The sequence below is a fragment of the Colias philodice genome, chromosome 25, assembly GCF_061535455.1.
Source record: "Colias philodice isolate Cphi_HAF_F1 chromosome 25, ilColPhil1 Martin Lab GWU primary, whole genome shotgun sequence".
In the NCBI taxonomy this organism is placed as follows: domain Eukaryota; kingdom Metazoa; phylum Arthropoda; class Insecta; order Lepidoptera; family Pieridae; genus Colias; species Colias philodice.
This window is the reverse complement of record NC_143110.1, coordinates 1242870-1262122: the sequence shown is the minus strand read 5'-3', so window position 1 is coordinate 1262122 and position 19253 is coordinate 1242870. Positions and strand designations below refer to the sequence as shown.

Sequence of the window (19253 nt, the reverse complement as noted above, 5' to 3'; positions counted from 1 at the left end):
TAGCCCATTTATCGAGGAAGGCTATAGGCTATATATCATCGCGCTAAGACCAACAGGAGTGAAGCACTGCGGGTAAAACCACGGGGCACAGCTAGTATCACGATAAATAAGGCTATTGATATGCTAAAACTAGCATAACATTTGAGAAAGGCGATACAAAATGTAAATTACGTAAAATTATTCACGTGATCTTACGTTGACTTGCTTGAAACCTCTCAAAGGAGCTGTTTTGCTCAGACCATGTAAGTAGAAACTACATACAAAGTCTTGGTGAGATAATAGAGTATATTTTTTTTGTATAAAATTACGCTTAAAAAAGGTTCACATAAAGTTAACAATACATGTATTTATATTTACGTTGTTTTATAAATAAATTTATTTAAATAAATCGAAATAAGTAATTTAATTTGCAGATCTTACAATATAAATAACCTGATGAAATGTGTTGTTAAAAGTGAGATTCTTGTAGAAATATCTATATGTTTATCTAAACAAGACACCTTTTCCAAAAGTGCATCATGTCATCTTCGTTCCAACTGAGTTCACTTACAAAGGTATTCACTGGAGAACCTCGCTAAGGTCAAAGGTGGCTTGTAACGAGATGCCTGTGCTAAAATAGATTGCGAACCTTTGGGAATTCATTCATTTTACGTTTTACGTGAATTTACTTTGAATTAAGAAGTATGGTCTTTAAATTAGGTACGTTATTTAATCGAGTGCATATGATTTAAATTATGAATGACACTTTTAAAGACTGATTTTCAAATACATGCATACTTATCAATACTTTTATTAGAAACTAGCGGTCCGCCCCGGCTTCGCCCGTGGTACATATTTACGTTTTCTATACATAAAAACCATCCTCGTACTTCAAGGAATATAATAAAAAAAGAATTATCGAAATCGGTTCAGCCGTTCTCGAGTTATGCGCTTACCAACACATTTTGCGATTCATTTTTATATATACTAGCGGTCCGCCCCGGCTTCGCCCGTGGTACATATTTACGTTTTCTATACATAAAAACCATCCTCGTACTTCAAGGAATATAATAAAAAAAGAATTATCGAAATCGGTTCAGCCGTTCTCGAGTTACGCGCTTACCAACACATTTTGCGATTCATTTTTATATATGAGATATTTTTTTTTTGTTTAATAGGCTACATAGCTACTTATTAATCGATTTCATCATTCCTGGAGATGTACGCTATATTTCATGTCTTTTTCTTTCAATATTAAAAATAGCATAAGTGCAGCGAAGTCAAACTGCAGTCATTTGTTTTCAAAAATGTTTCAACTGATTTAATTTCAGGCTTTATCATTTTTAACCTTTTTTTTAGCCGACAGGTGTTAGGTATAGGTTTGCGTAAGGTGATCAATGGCATTCAACTTTATTTTAAACTAGCTACGCTGCGCGGTTTCACCCGCGTTGCTCCGCTTCTGTTGGTCTTTGCGTGATGATATATGTAGCCGAAAGAATTATGCAAATCGCACCAATAGTTCCTGAGATTAGCGCGTCCAAACAAACAAACTCTTCAGCTATATAATATTTGTATAGATATCAGTTTTACCCACCAAAAGACCAACAAACCCAACTATATTAGCATATTAACTAGCTAACTAAATTCATTCATTACTAAACCGTAATTCTTCTCACGCCTCCATTTAGCGACACCTGAGCCAGTTATGTTTTTGTTATTCTGTCCACGGAACCACCATCTTACCTGTGAACAAAAAAATAGAGTAAAAATGCGGTCAAGCAAGAATCTGGACAGATCAAAAATACAGAAAAAAAATTGTAATTTAAATGCGGTAAAATTCTGCATCTGCACAGATAATGAAAAATAATACATTCTACAATAATGTTTTACGTAGATATTACATTCAGTCAATTTCATCCTATAAATAATTGCGTTATAATAATTTTTGAACATTTATGTTTTGAATCTATCGTCTATATACGCCTTCGCTTCACAACAGTTTAAAAAGCTCCCATTCCTAAATTCGTATTATGTACGCTGTGTTTCAAACTTTAAGTTTATATACATATCATATATTGATAAAAAGTTTTGGCCAAAGCATTCACCGCATTCTGTGTATTACTTGCAGATATAAAAGTCCTATCATAAAATAATAATGACATGAAGTTAGTAGGTACCCGCTTTCGCATTTATAATATTAGTAACATATTATGGATAACGTTCATATTATGTCACTGGCCATTGTCCTACGGAACCCCAACAGAGTGATATGTCCGCGACAAGGGACAGTTAGCTAAGCCCCGGAGCCGCTCGGAATACTAATTGCAACTGTTCATTACTGTTATGTGTTTGAGTTTGAGTTGTGACTTGAAGAGGAATGTTTTTGACATATTATGAGAAAGGACAAATTTATTTTAGACTAGCTGCTCCGCGCGGTTTCACCCCCGTGGCTCCACTCCTGTTGGCCGTAGCGTGATGATATATAGCCTATAACCTTCCTCGATAAATGGGCTATCTAACACCGAAAGAATTTTTCAAATCGGACCAGTAGTTCCCGAGATTAGCGCGTTCAAACAAACAAACTCTTCAGCTTTATAATATTAGTATAGATTTTTTAGAAGCCGCGGGCGGCAAGTTGGTACATATATTATAAAAAACATATTAAGTAAATAGTAATGTTAAATAAAACCGGCTACTCACGTACCTGCAGCTGGGGCAATTTTGAAATTGGACCCTTAATTGTTTCCTTAATTATGATGTGTATAGACAAGCAGAGGCAGTTTAGAGATCAACTGAAATTGCTCCGACCGCCGACCAACCGAGATTGTTCCAATATTGCCCATGCGGCAGGTACGTGACTTTTAGATCTAGGTTATAAATAAGAGACAAACGTATATTATATTTAACTAGCTGTGCCCTGCGGTTTTACCCGCAATGCTACGCTCCTCTTGGTCTTAGCATGATGATTTATAGCCTTCCTCGATAAATGGGACACCGAAAGAAATTTTCAAATCGGACCAGTAGTTCCTGAGATTAGCGCGTTCAAACAAACAAACAAACTCTTCAGCTTTATAATATTAGCATAGATACGTACAATTGAAAAAGCAGTTCATTCAACATGTTAGTGAACTTAGCAGATCATTTTTAGCAGATCAAAAAAAAATGTGAGTTCTTATCGCGTGCAGTTGAGTTCTACAGTTCCTGATACTTTTTAGAAATAGTTCTGGCGTTTTTACCTTAAAAAACGGCATTTGAAAAAATGATCTGCCAACTTCCCGTAGCAGATCATTTTTAGCAGATCAAAAAAAAATGTGAGTTCTTATCGCGTGCAGTTGAGTTCTACAGTTCCTGATACTTTTTAGAAATACTCGCGTAAAATGAAACACTAGAAAATTTATTTATGTCATATTTCATCACGCCGTAGCACCATGCCGTAGCAGCATGCCGTAGCATCATGCCGTAGCATCACGCCGTAGCATCACGCCGTAGTATAATGCCGTAGCATCATGCCGTAGCTTCATGCCGTAGCATCATGCCGTAGCTTCATGCCGTAGCATCATGCCGTAGCTTCATGCCGTAGCATCACGCCGTAGCATCACGCCGTAGCATCATGCCGTAGCATCACGCCGTAGCATCACGCCGTAGCATCACAGCGTAGCATCACGCCGTAACACATGCCGTAGCATTACGCCGTAGCATCACGCCGTAGCATCACGCCGTAGCATCACAGCGTAGCATCACGCCGTAGCATCACGTCGTAGCATCATGTCGTAGCATCACGTCGTAGCATCACGTCGTAGCATTACGTCTTAGCATCACGTTAAGCCGGGTCCAGGTCGGGTTTTTTCAAATGTCGTTTGTTAAGGTAAAAACGCCAGAACTATTTCTAAAAAGTATCAGGAACTGTAGAACTCAACTGCATGCGATAAGAACTCAATTTTTTTTTTTGATCTGCTAAAAATGATCTACTACGGGAAGTTGGCAGATCATTTTTTCAAATGTCGTTTTTTAAGGTAAAAACGCCAGAACTATTTCTAAAAAGTATCAGGAACTGTAGAACTCAACTGCACGCGATAAGAACTCACATTTTTTTTTGATCTACTAAAAATGATCTGCTAAGTTCACTAACATTCATTCAACGTGCATGCTTCATTGATCGTCACATGTTATCTAACTTTATTACGTTTCTAGCCAATCATGCGTCACTAATAACGAGATATGATCGAGATATAGATATAATTTACTGTTAATCATTAATTTGATTCGAGTATTGATAATAATTTGATTTGTAGTTTGGATTTTTGGGTTAGTAACGCATTTAATTAGTAACTAGTAACGTAAAAAAATATAATTTTACACATAGACAGTTGAAATGAAGTTGTTATATAAGTTCAATCGCGATCGTTTAAGTGAGGTTGTTTTTCGCGATTTTGTTGTTTTTGTTTTTTACATTACTATTAATTCTTCATCTTCACGTACTAGCTGTTAGACCCAGCTTTACCCGTAATTCTCATCACTACGTAGTATAAAACAAAGTCGCTTTTTCTGTCCCTATTTCCCTTTGTATGCTTAAATCTTTAAACTACGGAACGGATTTTGATGCGGTTTTTTTTAAACATAGAGTGATTCAATAGGAAGGTTTTAGTGTATTATTTATTAGGTTTGAGGCAAAGCGGGCGAAGCCGCGGGCGGTAAGCTAGTTTATTCTATAACGTAAAAATCCAACGCTGACAGAAGAGCCGGGATTCGAACCCGCGTCCTTCACGCTAATCCGGGACGAACGCCTGACCAATTCAGCCACCCGTGATCCCATGGATGGAGGAATGATGACATAATTTTTGAAGTGATTCTTTATATTACCCCCTATGACGTCACAAAGGCATAAATTACCCTCTAACTCTGTCTCTCTATATATATTAGCATACATTATAATGTCTATATTCATTACGCGTCGCGAATGGAGCGCCGTCACCTGTCTCTATACCCAGCCATGCATGCATTCGACACACTCGACTGGGCAATGTCACATGTCGTTCGGTGTACTTGACGTAATCGTTAGGTAAGGTTGTTGGTTTGTGAACGTATCTATAATGTAAATTTTAGATACGTTCACAAACGGTTTAATTAGAAATTAATTGTAAAGGTTTTAGGCTTCGAATTATTATTCGCTATGTAGGTACCCAAATAAATATTTGTATGTATTTCATCGCACTATCCGCCAACCCGCACTTGGCCAGCGTGGTGGATTATGGCCTGTACCCTCATAGGAGGCCCGTGTCCCAGCAGTGGGAACATATATGGGCTGATGATGATGATGATGATGATGATATATTTCAAACTTTAATCTAGATAAGTATATGATACGCTATTTACATACCAATTTGCATCTTAATCCGTTAGGTACTTTTTGTGAAAGAGTAACAAACACACATACCCATCCCTTCATCCTAACTTAGATGAAACTTAATAGTGGTACTTATATGTTAACTATACATCAGAATAACACATGAGCTATATTATAAATTGATTATTCGCGGGTGAAACCGCGCGGAAAAGCTAGTTTTCTTAAATAACTAATACAATAATCGCACTAACTTACATCAACACAACATACACACACGCAATGCAATCATTTCGCTGAAACTTGAACTTGAAAACGAAAGTAACGCCGGAGCATGTAACATGCTCACGTCACGGTGATAAGAACGTTTTAAATTTAATTCGTACTAAAATTGATTTATTCTTTTAACCGATTCGTACCTATACTATGGGACTTCGTATATTGGAAATAATTGTTAAAAAAATAAGGCAAATCCTAAATACTTATTATTTAACTTTTTAAGCTGGTATTTATGTCAATTTACTGAACATATAAAAGGTCCCATGTCCCCTTCTGGGATATGGGGCAGATGCATTACACACCTGTTTAATTGACCCATTTAAATACCAGCAAGTATAATTTAGGGAAGAGCTTGACCACAAAAGGGGGTTGGGTTTAGGTAATAGCAGTACAATCATAATCCGATTAATTTTATTTCTTCAACACACATCAAACCCGGATCTCTCACTATCTCTCCTACTTATTAACCACTGCACCACGAAGGAGGTCAAATAGCACAACTATGAATGCATACAGATCGAATTCAACACAAAACAAGTTGACCAAGGTCAGGAAACAACGAATATAATCAGACCATTCGAGCCTAACGGACTGCACAATACCTCTCACAGATTGTAATAGATGAATATGTAAATAATTAGTATATATACATAGGTAACTAAGCTAACATAGGTAAGATAGCTTTCCGCCCGCAGATTCGCCCGCGTTGTCCTAGGTAAGATAACTTTTCCCCCACGTTGTCCCAAACTTAACTACATAATAATAAAAGCTCCCTGGAAAACCACACTTTTCATTGGAAAATGGAATAGTGTTTTTCAGTGTATCACGAACACACACGTAGACAGACGTGGCGATAGACTTTTTTACACGCTTTATATTAGCTTCACCTGTATGTTTGTAAGTTTGTAACCGACTTCTTTGGGCGCGATTTTGACCCACTTTAAACGGCCAGATTTCGTTCAAACTTTGTAGATTTATTTAGGACCGATGACAATACACTAATTTGATAAAATAAATAATAGTTAAAAAAGAATAAAAAACACACGTTTTATAGAAAACCGAACTAAAAGCGTGTTTTTTAGTTTTTTTAAACTATTATTATTTTGTGATATGTCTTCCTGTATCCTATATCGTGGCCCTGTTTTTTGGTAAAAGCAAGTGACACTGATTAATAAGATACAGGTCCATGAAGAAAATCGATACGAGGAAATTAGCATACCTACATCCCTATTGATATTTGAATTTATAAATTGAAGGAATATACTGTATACGCGAATACATTGTAGGCATATGAAGATTGAAGACACATAATTTATCTAAACTCTCTCATACATTGACAAATTATATTTCTAACAAAATATACAATTTAGTTACGTCATACCTATACCAACAAACATAGCAATTTAATTAACTCAAATATTTTTTATTCCCTTTTATAACACCATAATTAGCTGCCTAATATAATGCTAATACGAAATTTTTCGTAATAGTAAACAAATTCAAACGCTAATTAATTGTGAACACAAACACAAGGTCAGGTGATGTAATAGAATTACGAAATAACAACCTTTAACTTTAATATCTGTGGTCGCGCCAATATTAAAATATACGTAAATATATTCTCGATATGAAAGTGGACTGTATTTTGATCTACGTGGTGTTCGCAAAGAGGGATAGACAGGATCATACGGCACGTACCTCGTCGGAGGGAGTAGCGTCCAGAACACACGCGCCGCCACGCGGTCAGGGTCCTCCAGCTCGCGGCGGGCAAGAACGGCGTCCAGTCCCACACTCCACACAAACACACACGCGGCGGTGAGCGCGACCAAGGGCCGGGGCACGGGATACCCCGGTGGTGTTACAAGGGCACAATGCCTGATGATCTAGAGAGCCTCGTGGAAGCTCTCCGGCGGTGGCCGAGTCCCGAACCTCGCGAAGGAACGGAGCGAACTCGACTGACTGCAGCGACGCGCACGTCGCGTTCACGTCTTATTGGACGTGTCACGTGGTTAGTGACCACGCGATGATTGGTTGTGCTCGTATGTAGGGAAGGATGAAGGAACACACCACAAACAATAAACGTTTAATTTCTACATTTACTATTTTAATTATATTGGCGTTACCATATCCACCCGCCCTAAATGGGTCACCATTTAAAACCAATCATAAGATACAGCGAGAAACTATGACTCTAGGATCGCATAATGCGCGCGGGTTAATAAAAGTCCTAAGAGCCACGGCGGTAATATAAATAACAAGTTCTATGGCTCTAGGAGCGCAAAATGCGAGCGGGATAATAAAAAATCCTAAAAGTCACGGCGGAAATGTAACTAACAAATTCTATGACTCTAGGATCGCGTAATGCGAGCGGGGTATATAAATTCCTAAAGTCACGGCGGTATTACAACTAACAAATTCTATGACTCTAGGATCGCGTAAAGCGAGCGGGGTATAAAAAATTCCTAAAGTCACGGCGGTATTATAACTAAGAAATTATAAACGAAAGCGGTGCAAAACTTAAAATTAAACTTAACTAACTGCGGTAATATACTAATGCGATATAACTATTGTCTTGGAAGCGGACATAAACGAACGACCGGGCGAAGGTAAGTTCCCTTGGCGGTTCTAACTGTACAAACGCGCGCGACGTCGTCCTTTGAAGGATGTACTTTCTCTACGACGGCTAAAGGCCAGGTTAGGGGCGGTGCATTATCATTTATTACAACCACTACCGTTCCAAGAGTAATAGGTGTGGAAGGCGTATTCCATTTCTGCCTAACCTGCAAACCGTGTAAGTATTCCATTCTCCAATGTTTCCAAAACGACTGAACTAACTTGTCCAGTAGCGAATGCCTATCAAGCAAACTGACGTGATCAGATTTGACTTGCGGCGCGGGTAATGATAATAAAAGCGCGGTAATTAAAATAACACGAAACAAATGCGTTTTAATATACATATATTTAATATGATAATAATCAATGATCATGATAATTATGTGATCATTGCGCGGTGATATCACTGGATGCTTATGTGCATATTCCAGGGCGGAATCGCTTAGACGTCCGATGAGGATAAGTCTGTTGCGAATAAAAGGCTTCGAGCGGTTGAGAGCCTGCGAATAAAATTTATAAAAGAGTATATTATAATACTCCTCTGCAAAATATTTATTTTGCAGGGCGGGAATAATTTTATTCTCAGCGAAATTAGGTTCCTCTACGGTCATCATAACACCGCGGCGGGTTAATAATATAAGGAACCTATAAATATAAAATACACGACGCGACGAGACGCGAAGGGCGGTATCGTATAAAGCGCAATGCTTTATAGGCGAGCACACAGTGTGCGCTAATAATTTTCGTTCGGGAATGTCTGCAATAGACTCACCATCGAGACTCCTAAGAGGCCAATCAGATGGGTCCGAACGAGCCCACTGGGGTCCGTGGAACCACAGAGGGTGCGGTACGAGATTTTGTGGCGAAATGCCACGCGAAAGAATGTCAGCGGGAATTTCAATACCAGAAATATGGTAGAAGTTATCTGATGGGATTTTATACACGACTGTGGGAGCAACGAAGCCCATCATGTCCCACAGACGGGCGGTAATTGACAAGATGGAGTGCTTAGTGCACATCACATCGGCGGGAGCGGTAATTTTAAAATGAAAACAATCATCAACGGTAGACCAATGCAGACCAAGTAATTTATGTTGCACGGTCTTATCAAACTCCACCGCGGAGGGTAAAAGTTTGTGCGAAGCGGGAAGATTATCTAACACATTTTTGCTATTACTATTCCATTTAACTAGATCCCACTGAGCTCCCTTAAACAAATCGATGAGCTGCTGCGACGCGGAAACTGCTTCACATTCCGTGGGAATAGAGAAGGCGATATCATCCATATACAACGACGAAGATGCAATGCTACTCGCGAGCGGATATTTCGCGCCGTCATCTTCTACGAGCTGTCTTACCGTGCGCAGTGCATGATAAGGACTAGACTTGATGCCGAAGCAAACTCGATTAAATTGATAAAGAAACAGCGGATCCTGCGGGCTGAAACGATATAAAAAACATTGAAAACGACGATCAAACTCACGCACGAAAATCTGCAGAAATTGTTGGCGGCAATCGGCGGTCATGGCAATCGCGTGGAGACGAAAACCTAAAATTATTGTAAACAAATTGCCTTGTAAATTCGGCCCAACATGCAGAAGGTCATTCAATGAACGCTGGCTTCCAGAAGTTGGCATGCTAGCATCTAAAACCATGCGCAGCTTAGTCGACGATTTATCCTCGCGCAGAACAGCGTGATGCGGTATAATGTAAATAGGTGTAGGGTCACGCGGATCATACGGAGGCGCGGGTGAAATATAATTTTTAGTTAGATAATCTTTTATGACGTCATCATATGCCAACCTTAATTTAGGTGAAGCTTGAAGCTTTCTTTCGAGGCACATGAAACGTTTTGCGGGCAATATTAAATGAGTCACCGAGAGTGTAGAAATCATCCTTAAATGGAAGCGAAACAATATATCTACCACTCACGGGGTCGCGGGTTGTAGTTAATTTATAATATTCTTCACATTCAACATCATCGGGATGTTGAACGGGCGGTGCGGTAGGAAGCTCCTCGAGCTCCCAGAAACGCCTGACTAATGAGTCAATAGCGGCGGTCTCTTGAACGTGACAACACGTCAAGGGCGGTTTATGTATGTTAGGTATGGTGGGTACTGAACCCATTATTACATAGCCTAACACCGTGCGCAATGCAGCGGGCGCCGACGAGTCACGAGATGCATGAACTACGTCGGGGAGAAGCAGATGAGGGAACAGAGAAGCACCGATTAATAAATCGATTTTATTTGGCGTACCAAAACTCTCATCTGCGAGCGGTAAATGCGAAATATGCGATAAGACAGAAGTGTCTATAACAGCGGTAGGTAGTAAATCCGTAACATGATCAACAACTAGCGGTGAAATATTAAAAGATATGTTGTTGTCAAGACGTGAATAAAATTTTATATTTATAGAATTACTATTTATAATTTTTTCTGAACCACCGAACCCCTTAATAATAGTACGTTCGGTTTTCTGCGGTTTAATACCTAAACGTTCACAACATTCATTCGTAATGAAGTGACTTTGCGAAGCGGAATCTAAAAGCGCGCGAATAACAAGCCGTTCGCCTTTACAATTATAAGCTACGACTTCAGCGGTTGATAATAAAATAGTACGTTGTTTATTCGCGGGCGCGTTGCATTGAAATGCGTTATCAGTATTAGCTGTATAGCTAGCGGTACATAGCGCAATGTCGGAGCGGACGCACTCGCCCGACGCGGACGGCGCAGGCAACGGCGGTGTGCTGCGCGGCGGGGGGTGAGACGCAGGCGCGGGAATGGACGATTCGCGTTTCAAATGTAACATCGTATGATGTTTTAATTTACAAATGCGGCAATTAAAATTAGACGAACAACTAGAAACTCGATGTTTTATACTGAGACAATTTATACACGCGTTTCTATCCTTTACGTATTTCAAACGTTCCTGCGGACTCATTTTATGAAAACTCGAACATTTATATAAATTTTGATGCGTAATATTTGTACAAAGACAACAGCTATATGCGGAATCAGCGGTTGTTACGTAAGACTGATACTTAGGCGGAGCAGACGAGATATTATTTGAACTGCGGTTATAATTATTATACTTTCGAGGCGGTTTATTTATTCCCGAATTTGTGGAAGGATGAATGCGTTCTAATACCTTCGCACGAGTTTGAATAAATTGAACTAAGTTATCAAAAGTAGGCATTTCACTACCAAACTTAGTCTCGAAAGCGCGAACAGTATCTGAATCTAACTTCTTCAACGCGATATGAACAATCATTAAATCTGTAATATTATCTAACTTTATATTCTGTAAGGCGCGCACTGCGCTAATAAAGTTATCTGTAAATAAATCAAAGTTTGTTGCGGACGGAGAATGCAAAGGTTTAAAATCAAACATTTGATTTAAATACGCGGAAACTAACATACGTTTATCATCATATTTATCTTTTAAAGTTTGTAAAATTAAATTATAATTTTCAGCGGAGGGGGTTATACCAGCTATAACAGTTGTGGCCTTCCCCGTTAATTTACCTAGTAAATAATATAAACGCTCGGCATCTGTAAGGCCGGGATTGTTATGAACAACTGATTCAAAATTCGAAAGAAACAGCGGAAATGAGCGAATATCACCCGAAAATGGTACTAATTCGATAGGCGGTAATTTAGGCCTATTTTTATGCAAATTATTAATATCTCCGTGTGACGGACTTGGTTGCGAATATTGCGATTTAATTCTTATAACTCTGCTATATAAAGACTCGAATGCCACGAGGCTTTTATAATCAGGTTTCGCGGTAGGTGTTAATAATAATAAGCGAGTATTGTATTCGTCTAAGCACTTTTCAAATCTTTCACGTAATGATTCTATCTGCGCGGACTCGTCAAGGAAACTTTCCATAAGCGAGGCGTTGTTATGAACGTTTAAAGACAAATCATACATTTGTTGCACCATTTCGAATATAATTTCGCGTTTAGCTAATAACATGGATAACTGCGAATCATTTATATCTTCCGAATCATTAACATCCGAAGCGTCACTATCAGGTAACTTAGTCATTTTCTTAGGCGGCATTTTTAATAACAAAAGTATATATTCGAACAGAGAATGTTACAATACAAGTTACAATAACAAGTAATACGACTAAATAAAGTAGGTCAGCGACGCAAGCGTAATATGAACCGAGTATGAATTTTCAATATGGTCGGATTATAACAGCGGATCGCGGAATGACCTAGATAACGTTATAAATTTCGAGCGCGGGTAGCGGGTAAATAAATATGATGAAATATGTTCGATTTATAATGATTTTAGCGTTATAACTGCGGATAAACGATATGAATATAGTTTTAATTAACTATTTTAATAATAATATACGCGTAACTTAATGTTACGGGCGGAATAAAATATATTTTAAGCAAAAATAATAGATGACGCAATGTCGATCTATGCGGTATATTATAGTTATTTCACAATGAATGTACTATTAAATCGCTTATTAGGGCCTACAATGAGTATCCTAATAAGGGCGGGTTTAAAATATATTTTATATGAATAGTAGAAGACGCATTGTCGTTCTATTATATGCGGTATATTAAATAGTATTTCGCATTGAAGATACTACTAATCGCTTATTAGGTCCTACACAATGAGTATCCTAATAAGGGCGGTGGAATCATCAGGTATTATCCTGCTCGAAGTGACCACTCAATGGTTACTATCCGGGTCGAAGGTACCACTCATGGTTACTATCCGGGTCGAAGGTACCACTCAATGGTCGCGCCAATATTAAAATATACGTAAATATATTCTCGATATGAAAGTGGACTGTATTTTGATCTACGTGGTGTTCGCAAAGAGGGATAGACAGGATCATACGGCACGTACCTCGTCGGAGGGAGTAGCGTCCAGAACACACGCGCCGCCACGCGGTCAGGGTCCTCCAGCTCGCGGCGGGCAAGAACGGCGTCCAGTCCCACACTCCACACAAACACACACGCGGCGGTGAGCGCGACCAAGGGCCGGGGCACGGGATACCCCGGTGGTGTTACAAGGGCACAATGCCTGATGATCTAGAGAGCCTCGTGGAAGCTCTCCGGCGGTGGCCGAGTCCCGAACCTCGCGAAGGAACGGAGCGAACTCGACTGACTGCAGCGACGCGCACGTCGCGTTCACGTCTTATTGGACGTGTCACGTGGTTAGTGACCACGCGATGATTGGTTGTGCTCGTATGTAGGGAAGGATGAAGGAACACACCACAAACAATAAACGTTTAATTTCTACATTTACTATTTTAATTATATTGGCGTTACCAATCTGTATAAATAAATAATACTTAGAAATGTCAGTTTGTAATGTTAAAATAATAACACTTTAAAATCGTTTAAGTGTTTAGGCACAATGTCTATGTACCTATGCTATATTATTAAGCAAACAATTTTTTTTAAGCCAAATATGCGAAACAAGTATGCGGTAAACGGCTATATACATTCCGAGGCAACTTTTACTGAAACAATAACTTAAATGCTACATACCAAAAACACATAATAAAGATGATGACAAAATTCATCATCTTGAAGCGCAAGCGAAGTCACAGTCGTCAAACAGTATAAAAATTTAGCTAATTTTCTTGAAATGCGGACGAAGTCACAATCGTCAAATAGTATTTTACTACCTAACCAATTTAAATAAAAGCTGTACATTCGTGTAAAATAAACTATGACATACCTAATTTGCATTTACCCGCCAGTAATACGTCAAATAGGCATAAAAAGTGGAGGTTGCTTTTTGTGATGGTTCACTAGAATATTCTGCATCATAACACATTATTACCTATTGCTTGAAAAACTAATTTTCTTCAAATATGATAATTTTACGGATACCTGTTCATTTCAGTATCATTTAAAGTTTGAACGTATTTCATTGAATAATATTAGCCTCCATCACAAGTATGATGACCTTTAATTTTTTATTAATAATAATTAAAAACCTTTTAAAGGATTATCTTCATCTCATCTTAATTTACAAAAATAATCGCATATATCAACGTAATTTATGGTATCATTTGAAAAAATCGGAGCAATCATTAATATGTGACATGTTTATTATCTTAATTTATTACCTAACTTTAAATAAAAATGTATTTGCATTTTCATATATTGTATAAACAAAATCACCACTTTATTACACTATGGAGTTTCTTGCCCGTTCTTCTCCGTAGATACTGCTTTCCGAATCGATGGTACAAATATTATGTAATGACGTTTCAAAAGTGCTTCTAGAAGAAGTCTAACTGAATAAATAAATGTTTGAGTTTGAGTTTATTCAATTCTCGATGATTTAATCTTACCTATAACTATAACCGTAAATTATTTACATGTAAAATGACATAATACATTAAAATAATACAACTCAAATTATTATCACGTATTTCTTACTAAACTCTGAATTCCTTAGATAAGATTATTTTTGGAAACTTATCAGATATGTAAATACGACAAATAAGCCTATGATTTGTTTTATCATGATAGAATAAAAAAATCGTTTTACATTCCTCAATAATCTGTGAAAAAAGCAAAGCTCATAAAATTGCGCGTCACGTTCCTTAAATTCAAATTTCGAAAAAGAATTAAGAAAAAAAAACAAAATTCGCGCCACATTCGTACACGCATGCGCGTAGCCCATCAGACTTTGTCCGTGGTTCAATGGCCGCCGCTGTGACCAATGGCTGGTCAGGGTCTATGCGTCTATGCTTGATTTAAGATTTCGAATCCAGAATATTTTATAACTTTTTTTGTGATAGCAATGAACTTTGACACTTTACGTAATACATATCAAATCGAGTATATTTTATGAATGTTTTGAACTGATATAAAATAGGTAATAAAAGTTACGATCTTAATCTTATTTCAAGTTCATCAACTGTTGCACAAATATTTCATTTTATCTTTAATGATGATGATCAAATTATTTATTACTGTTTCGTGCAATATCGTGACGCATAGTTTTTCTATTTGTCTACCAAATAACAACTAAATCCAGTGAGCCGGCTAAGCATGAAATAAACGTGTTTATAAATTCACACATTTATGATATACGGAGATACTTTTTCATACTAACTTTTCTCTATAAATTTTATTTAATATTTAAACAGAACTTCTTCATATGATCTTTAAACATACTTAATTCGCAAGAAATATTGGCAGATGATAACTGATAAGTAAGATTGAATTGAATTACATCGATTCGATTGAATCATCAACCAATATGTTCCCACTGCAAGAACACATATCTCATATGAAAGCTCTTATCCATACAATATTATTATTATTATAAAGAGGAAAGGTTTGATTTTTTGTTTGTTTGTTTGTTTGTATGAATTGAATAGGCTCCGAAACTACTTGGCAGATTTGAAAAATTCTTTCACTGTTGGAAAGCTACATCATTTCTGAGTGACATAGGCTAGGTTTTATCCCGGAAATCCCACGGGAACGGGAACTATGCGGGTTTTTTTTTTGAAAACGCGGGCGAAGCCGCAGGCGGAAAGCTAGTCCACCATATTAGACGATGATTATATGGCCATATGATGGCTTTTGATTCGCAGTAAGTATGAGTTCAATATTTAACTGTAATAAAAGTAATTGCTGCATAACTAACATTCTTTTCTCAATGTAATATTAACACGGTCGGTGCGGTGCGTGAATATTTATTATTTAGGTAATGGTATATTTCTTAAACTTGACCGCCTCCTTGGTACAGTGGTTAACGCATGAGCGGAGCACCGAGGGGTCCTGGGTTCGATTCCCGGTGGAGACGAAGAAAAAAAAATGTCTCGTTCTGATAGCGCGGACACAGAAGGCTGATCACCTACTTGTCCTTAAAGAAAATCGATCAGTGAAACAGATGTATAATGCATCTGCCCCTTACCCCACTAGGGGACATGGGACTTCACTACTATATTTCTTAAATCTATTTCAGAATCAGTTTACTTATGACAAAGTTCAATGTATAGAAAGCTATAGCACAGAATACACGAGAAAATATCGTGCTAGTATAATATCGCGTGCTGATAAAATTATTACTTTTAGGATCACTCGACCGTTCCACTATTGAGAAACAAACGTTAATTCAATATTATAAATGTGAAAGTTTGTTTGTTTGTTGCTCAATCACGCAAAAACTTGGTCTATTTTAAATTTTAAGATTGCAGATTCACGATTTGAAGAGAGATTTTAATTATAAAAGGTAGATAGAATTTTTTTGGGCGTGGCATCTATTTTTAGAAAATTCTATTTTCTGCTTTGTTAGGTAATATTTCAAGATTGTTATGTATCTTTATATTTATACATGGGAATATGGTACCTACTTATCCTATTAATATTATAAAGGCGAAAGTTTGTATGGATGTTTGTTACTCTTTCACGTAAAAACTACTGAACCTATTACAATGAAATTTAGCACAAATATAGAAGGTAACTTGGATTAACACATAGGGTAGGTTTTATCCCGGAAATCCCACGGGAACGGGAACTATGCGGGTTTTCCTTTGAAAACGCGGGCGAAGCCGCGGGCGGAAATCTAGTAAGGTATATAGGTACCTACTTATATGTATTATGATTGCTGAAAGCATGTAGATAAATTTTAACAATTGAAAAATATATGTACACTTCTAGCAACGGGGACTACTATTCCCTTTTTTGTCCCGACACTACAACCTGGAATGCTGCCAATGAGGAAATTGCAACTGAAAACTGGAACACGTTGGCGGAAAACTGCTTAATAAAAATTTCGCAAATTTATTTCAATATGTACCTTCAAATATGTATTCATAACCACTTGAAAAAACCCCTGTCCTTTATATATGGCTGCAGATCTCATAAAAATTAGACAATTATTTCTATACACATTGCATGATTATTCATATAGACCAATTGCAAAAATTCTAACCTTAAAACAAAAATTCATACCCCCTTACTCCCGCATAAGCCAAAGCTTTCTACCAAATGTCATCCCCTTGACCCTGCCACTATGTACATATATATGTTATTACGTAATACAACTGCAGTATCCTGTGTTCGCGTGCTTGGCGCCAGTCTAGCAGACGCCGACCAATAATATGGGTCAGATACGTCAGACCATAGCGCTTATTTTATCGCTAACTTTAAGTATAATGTTATCAGATAGAATGTTATTTTATTACCAAGTAAACTGGATTTTAAGTGCAATTGTTAAATTTTTATATTATATTAAAAAAACCGCCAATCAAGCACTCAAGGTGAGTGAGTAAGAATTATAACAATTAAATTTTGTTCTTCCACTTTTCGTCTGCGAAACCTTAATTATATTATTTCAAATTTTTAACCGACTTCAAAAAAAAAGGAGGAGGTTATCAATTCGGCCGGTATGTTTTTTTTTTTTTTTTTTTTTATGTATGTACACCGATTACTCCGTGGTTTCTGAACCGATTTACGTGATTCTTTTTTTGTTCGATGCGGGATGGTGTCGAATTGGTCCCATAAAAATTTTATTCGGATAGGCCCAGTAGTTTTTATTTTATGAGCATTTTTGTCTGTATTTGTAAATGTTGCAAGTGCAAGTTTGAAGTCGGTTGTTTTTAACGCAGTTATTGACTTGTGTGCTATTATTTTCGAGGAAGTCTAAGCAAATTGTATTAACAAATAATAATTTATTACTATCTCATTTATAAGTAACAAAAGTCACTTCTACACATACGTATCATCGATAATCGTGTAGACAGCGCACATGAACGCATTATCTGTCAATCTGACAGCGCAGCACATGTCAATTGACATTCCTAGCATTTTCGCGCGCAAAAAATGCTGACAGTTATTACGGTTAAAAAAGAAATAGGTTTGTGGAGAAATGTGGCTGGAGAAAATTGATCGTTGACATTATTTATCGATAGCGAATATTTGTATTTGTGTCTAATAATAATTAACTAATTTAATATGAAGCAGTTTATCGCTTTTGTACTCAAATTCTACTGAACCGATTTTGGTAAAATGGTTTGTGGGTTTGTTGATTAGATAAAACCTAGATTTAATCGAAATAATCGAAAAAAACTTTTATAGATCTTGGTCTCCTCCAGCCTCCTTATATTTAAATATTGACTTTAAATGAACATGTTTTTTGTTATTTTTTACCATTTGGAAGTCGGTTACTTTTTGTTTAAAGATTGTATCAAGCTCAGCATATGAATACTGGCGCTACGTCGGAAATAAATCCGGTTTTGAATTAATTATGATAATATCTCATACATTTCGTGTATCCTTAGCAAATCTTTTGACGTTTTATGAGCTCTAATGTGAGTTTTTTTTTATTTACCAAATACTTATAGTAGATACTTACATATTACATAACTAAGCGCCTTCCAAGTCTTATTTTAAATGAGTTTCACAAGTTATGCATTAAAAATAAACCAAGGCCGAAAACGGCGCCGCTGTTATCATATTTTTGTGGTTAAATTTATTTAGAATCTGGTAATAAACAGTAGATACCTAGGTATAGTTTGAAATTATACAGGTGTCAGTAATGATAGGCCATGTAAAGAAACATATATACATATTCATATAATTTAGAAGAACCATAATAATTTCAAGATCAGAAAGAGCCTATAAATTCATCGCACATAAATAGACTGTTTTTTTTTAATCAATTAGCAATTTTCGAATCCAATAAAAAGCAACAGAAACAAGTTGGACAAGAAAATAAACAATCTTCAAATTATTTTTATGCAACCTTGTGCTTGACCGTAAGAATTGCTAATGGCTATGAAGCGTGGATATGGTCAATTTATGATCTTATATCATGCGAACATTTATTGGTCTAGTCTTCTATCTTATCTTATCCTATTGCCTGTTACAATATGTATTAAAAACAGAAACCCTGTATGTATGACGTATATTCTGTAGGTAGTTACTTGTTTTCACATATTATGACATCCCGTTTGTGCAATAGATACTTACCTAATTAAAAATCAAACCCATGTTATTTTAGTTCCAAATTTATCTGAATACCTATCAAATTC

The 19253-nt window shown here is 37.0% G+C and overlaps 2 protein-coding genes across 2 annotated transcripts in view; both read right to left on the bottom strand.

Annotated features, from left to right (window-relative positions):
- shot (dystonin-like protein short stop) overlaps positions 1 to 19253 on the bottom strand; it is a 300260-nt gene that overhangs the window by 259727 nt on the left and 21280 nt on the right. The gene's annotated exons all lie outside the window — the stretch shown is intronic.
- On the bottom strand, positions 7297 to 11964 carry LOC149477178 (uncharacterized). The gene has a single exon (XM_089710578.1). It carries the CDS (start codon positions 10105 to 10107, stop codon positions 8164 to 8166), a length of 1944 nt encoding a protein of 647 aa, XP_089566704.1. The 5' UTR covers positions 10108 to 11964; the 3' UTR covers positions 7297 to 8163.

Excerpts from the sequence above, each read along its gene's own strand:
- LOC149477178 (XM_089710578.1), bottom strand. The coding sequence starts at position 10,107 with ATGATTTCTACACTCTCGGTGACTCATTTAATATTGCCCGCAAAACGT.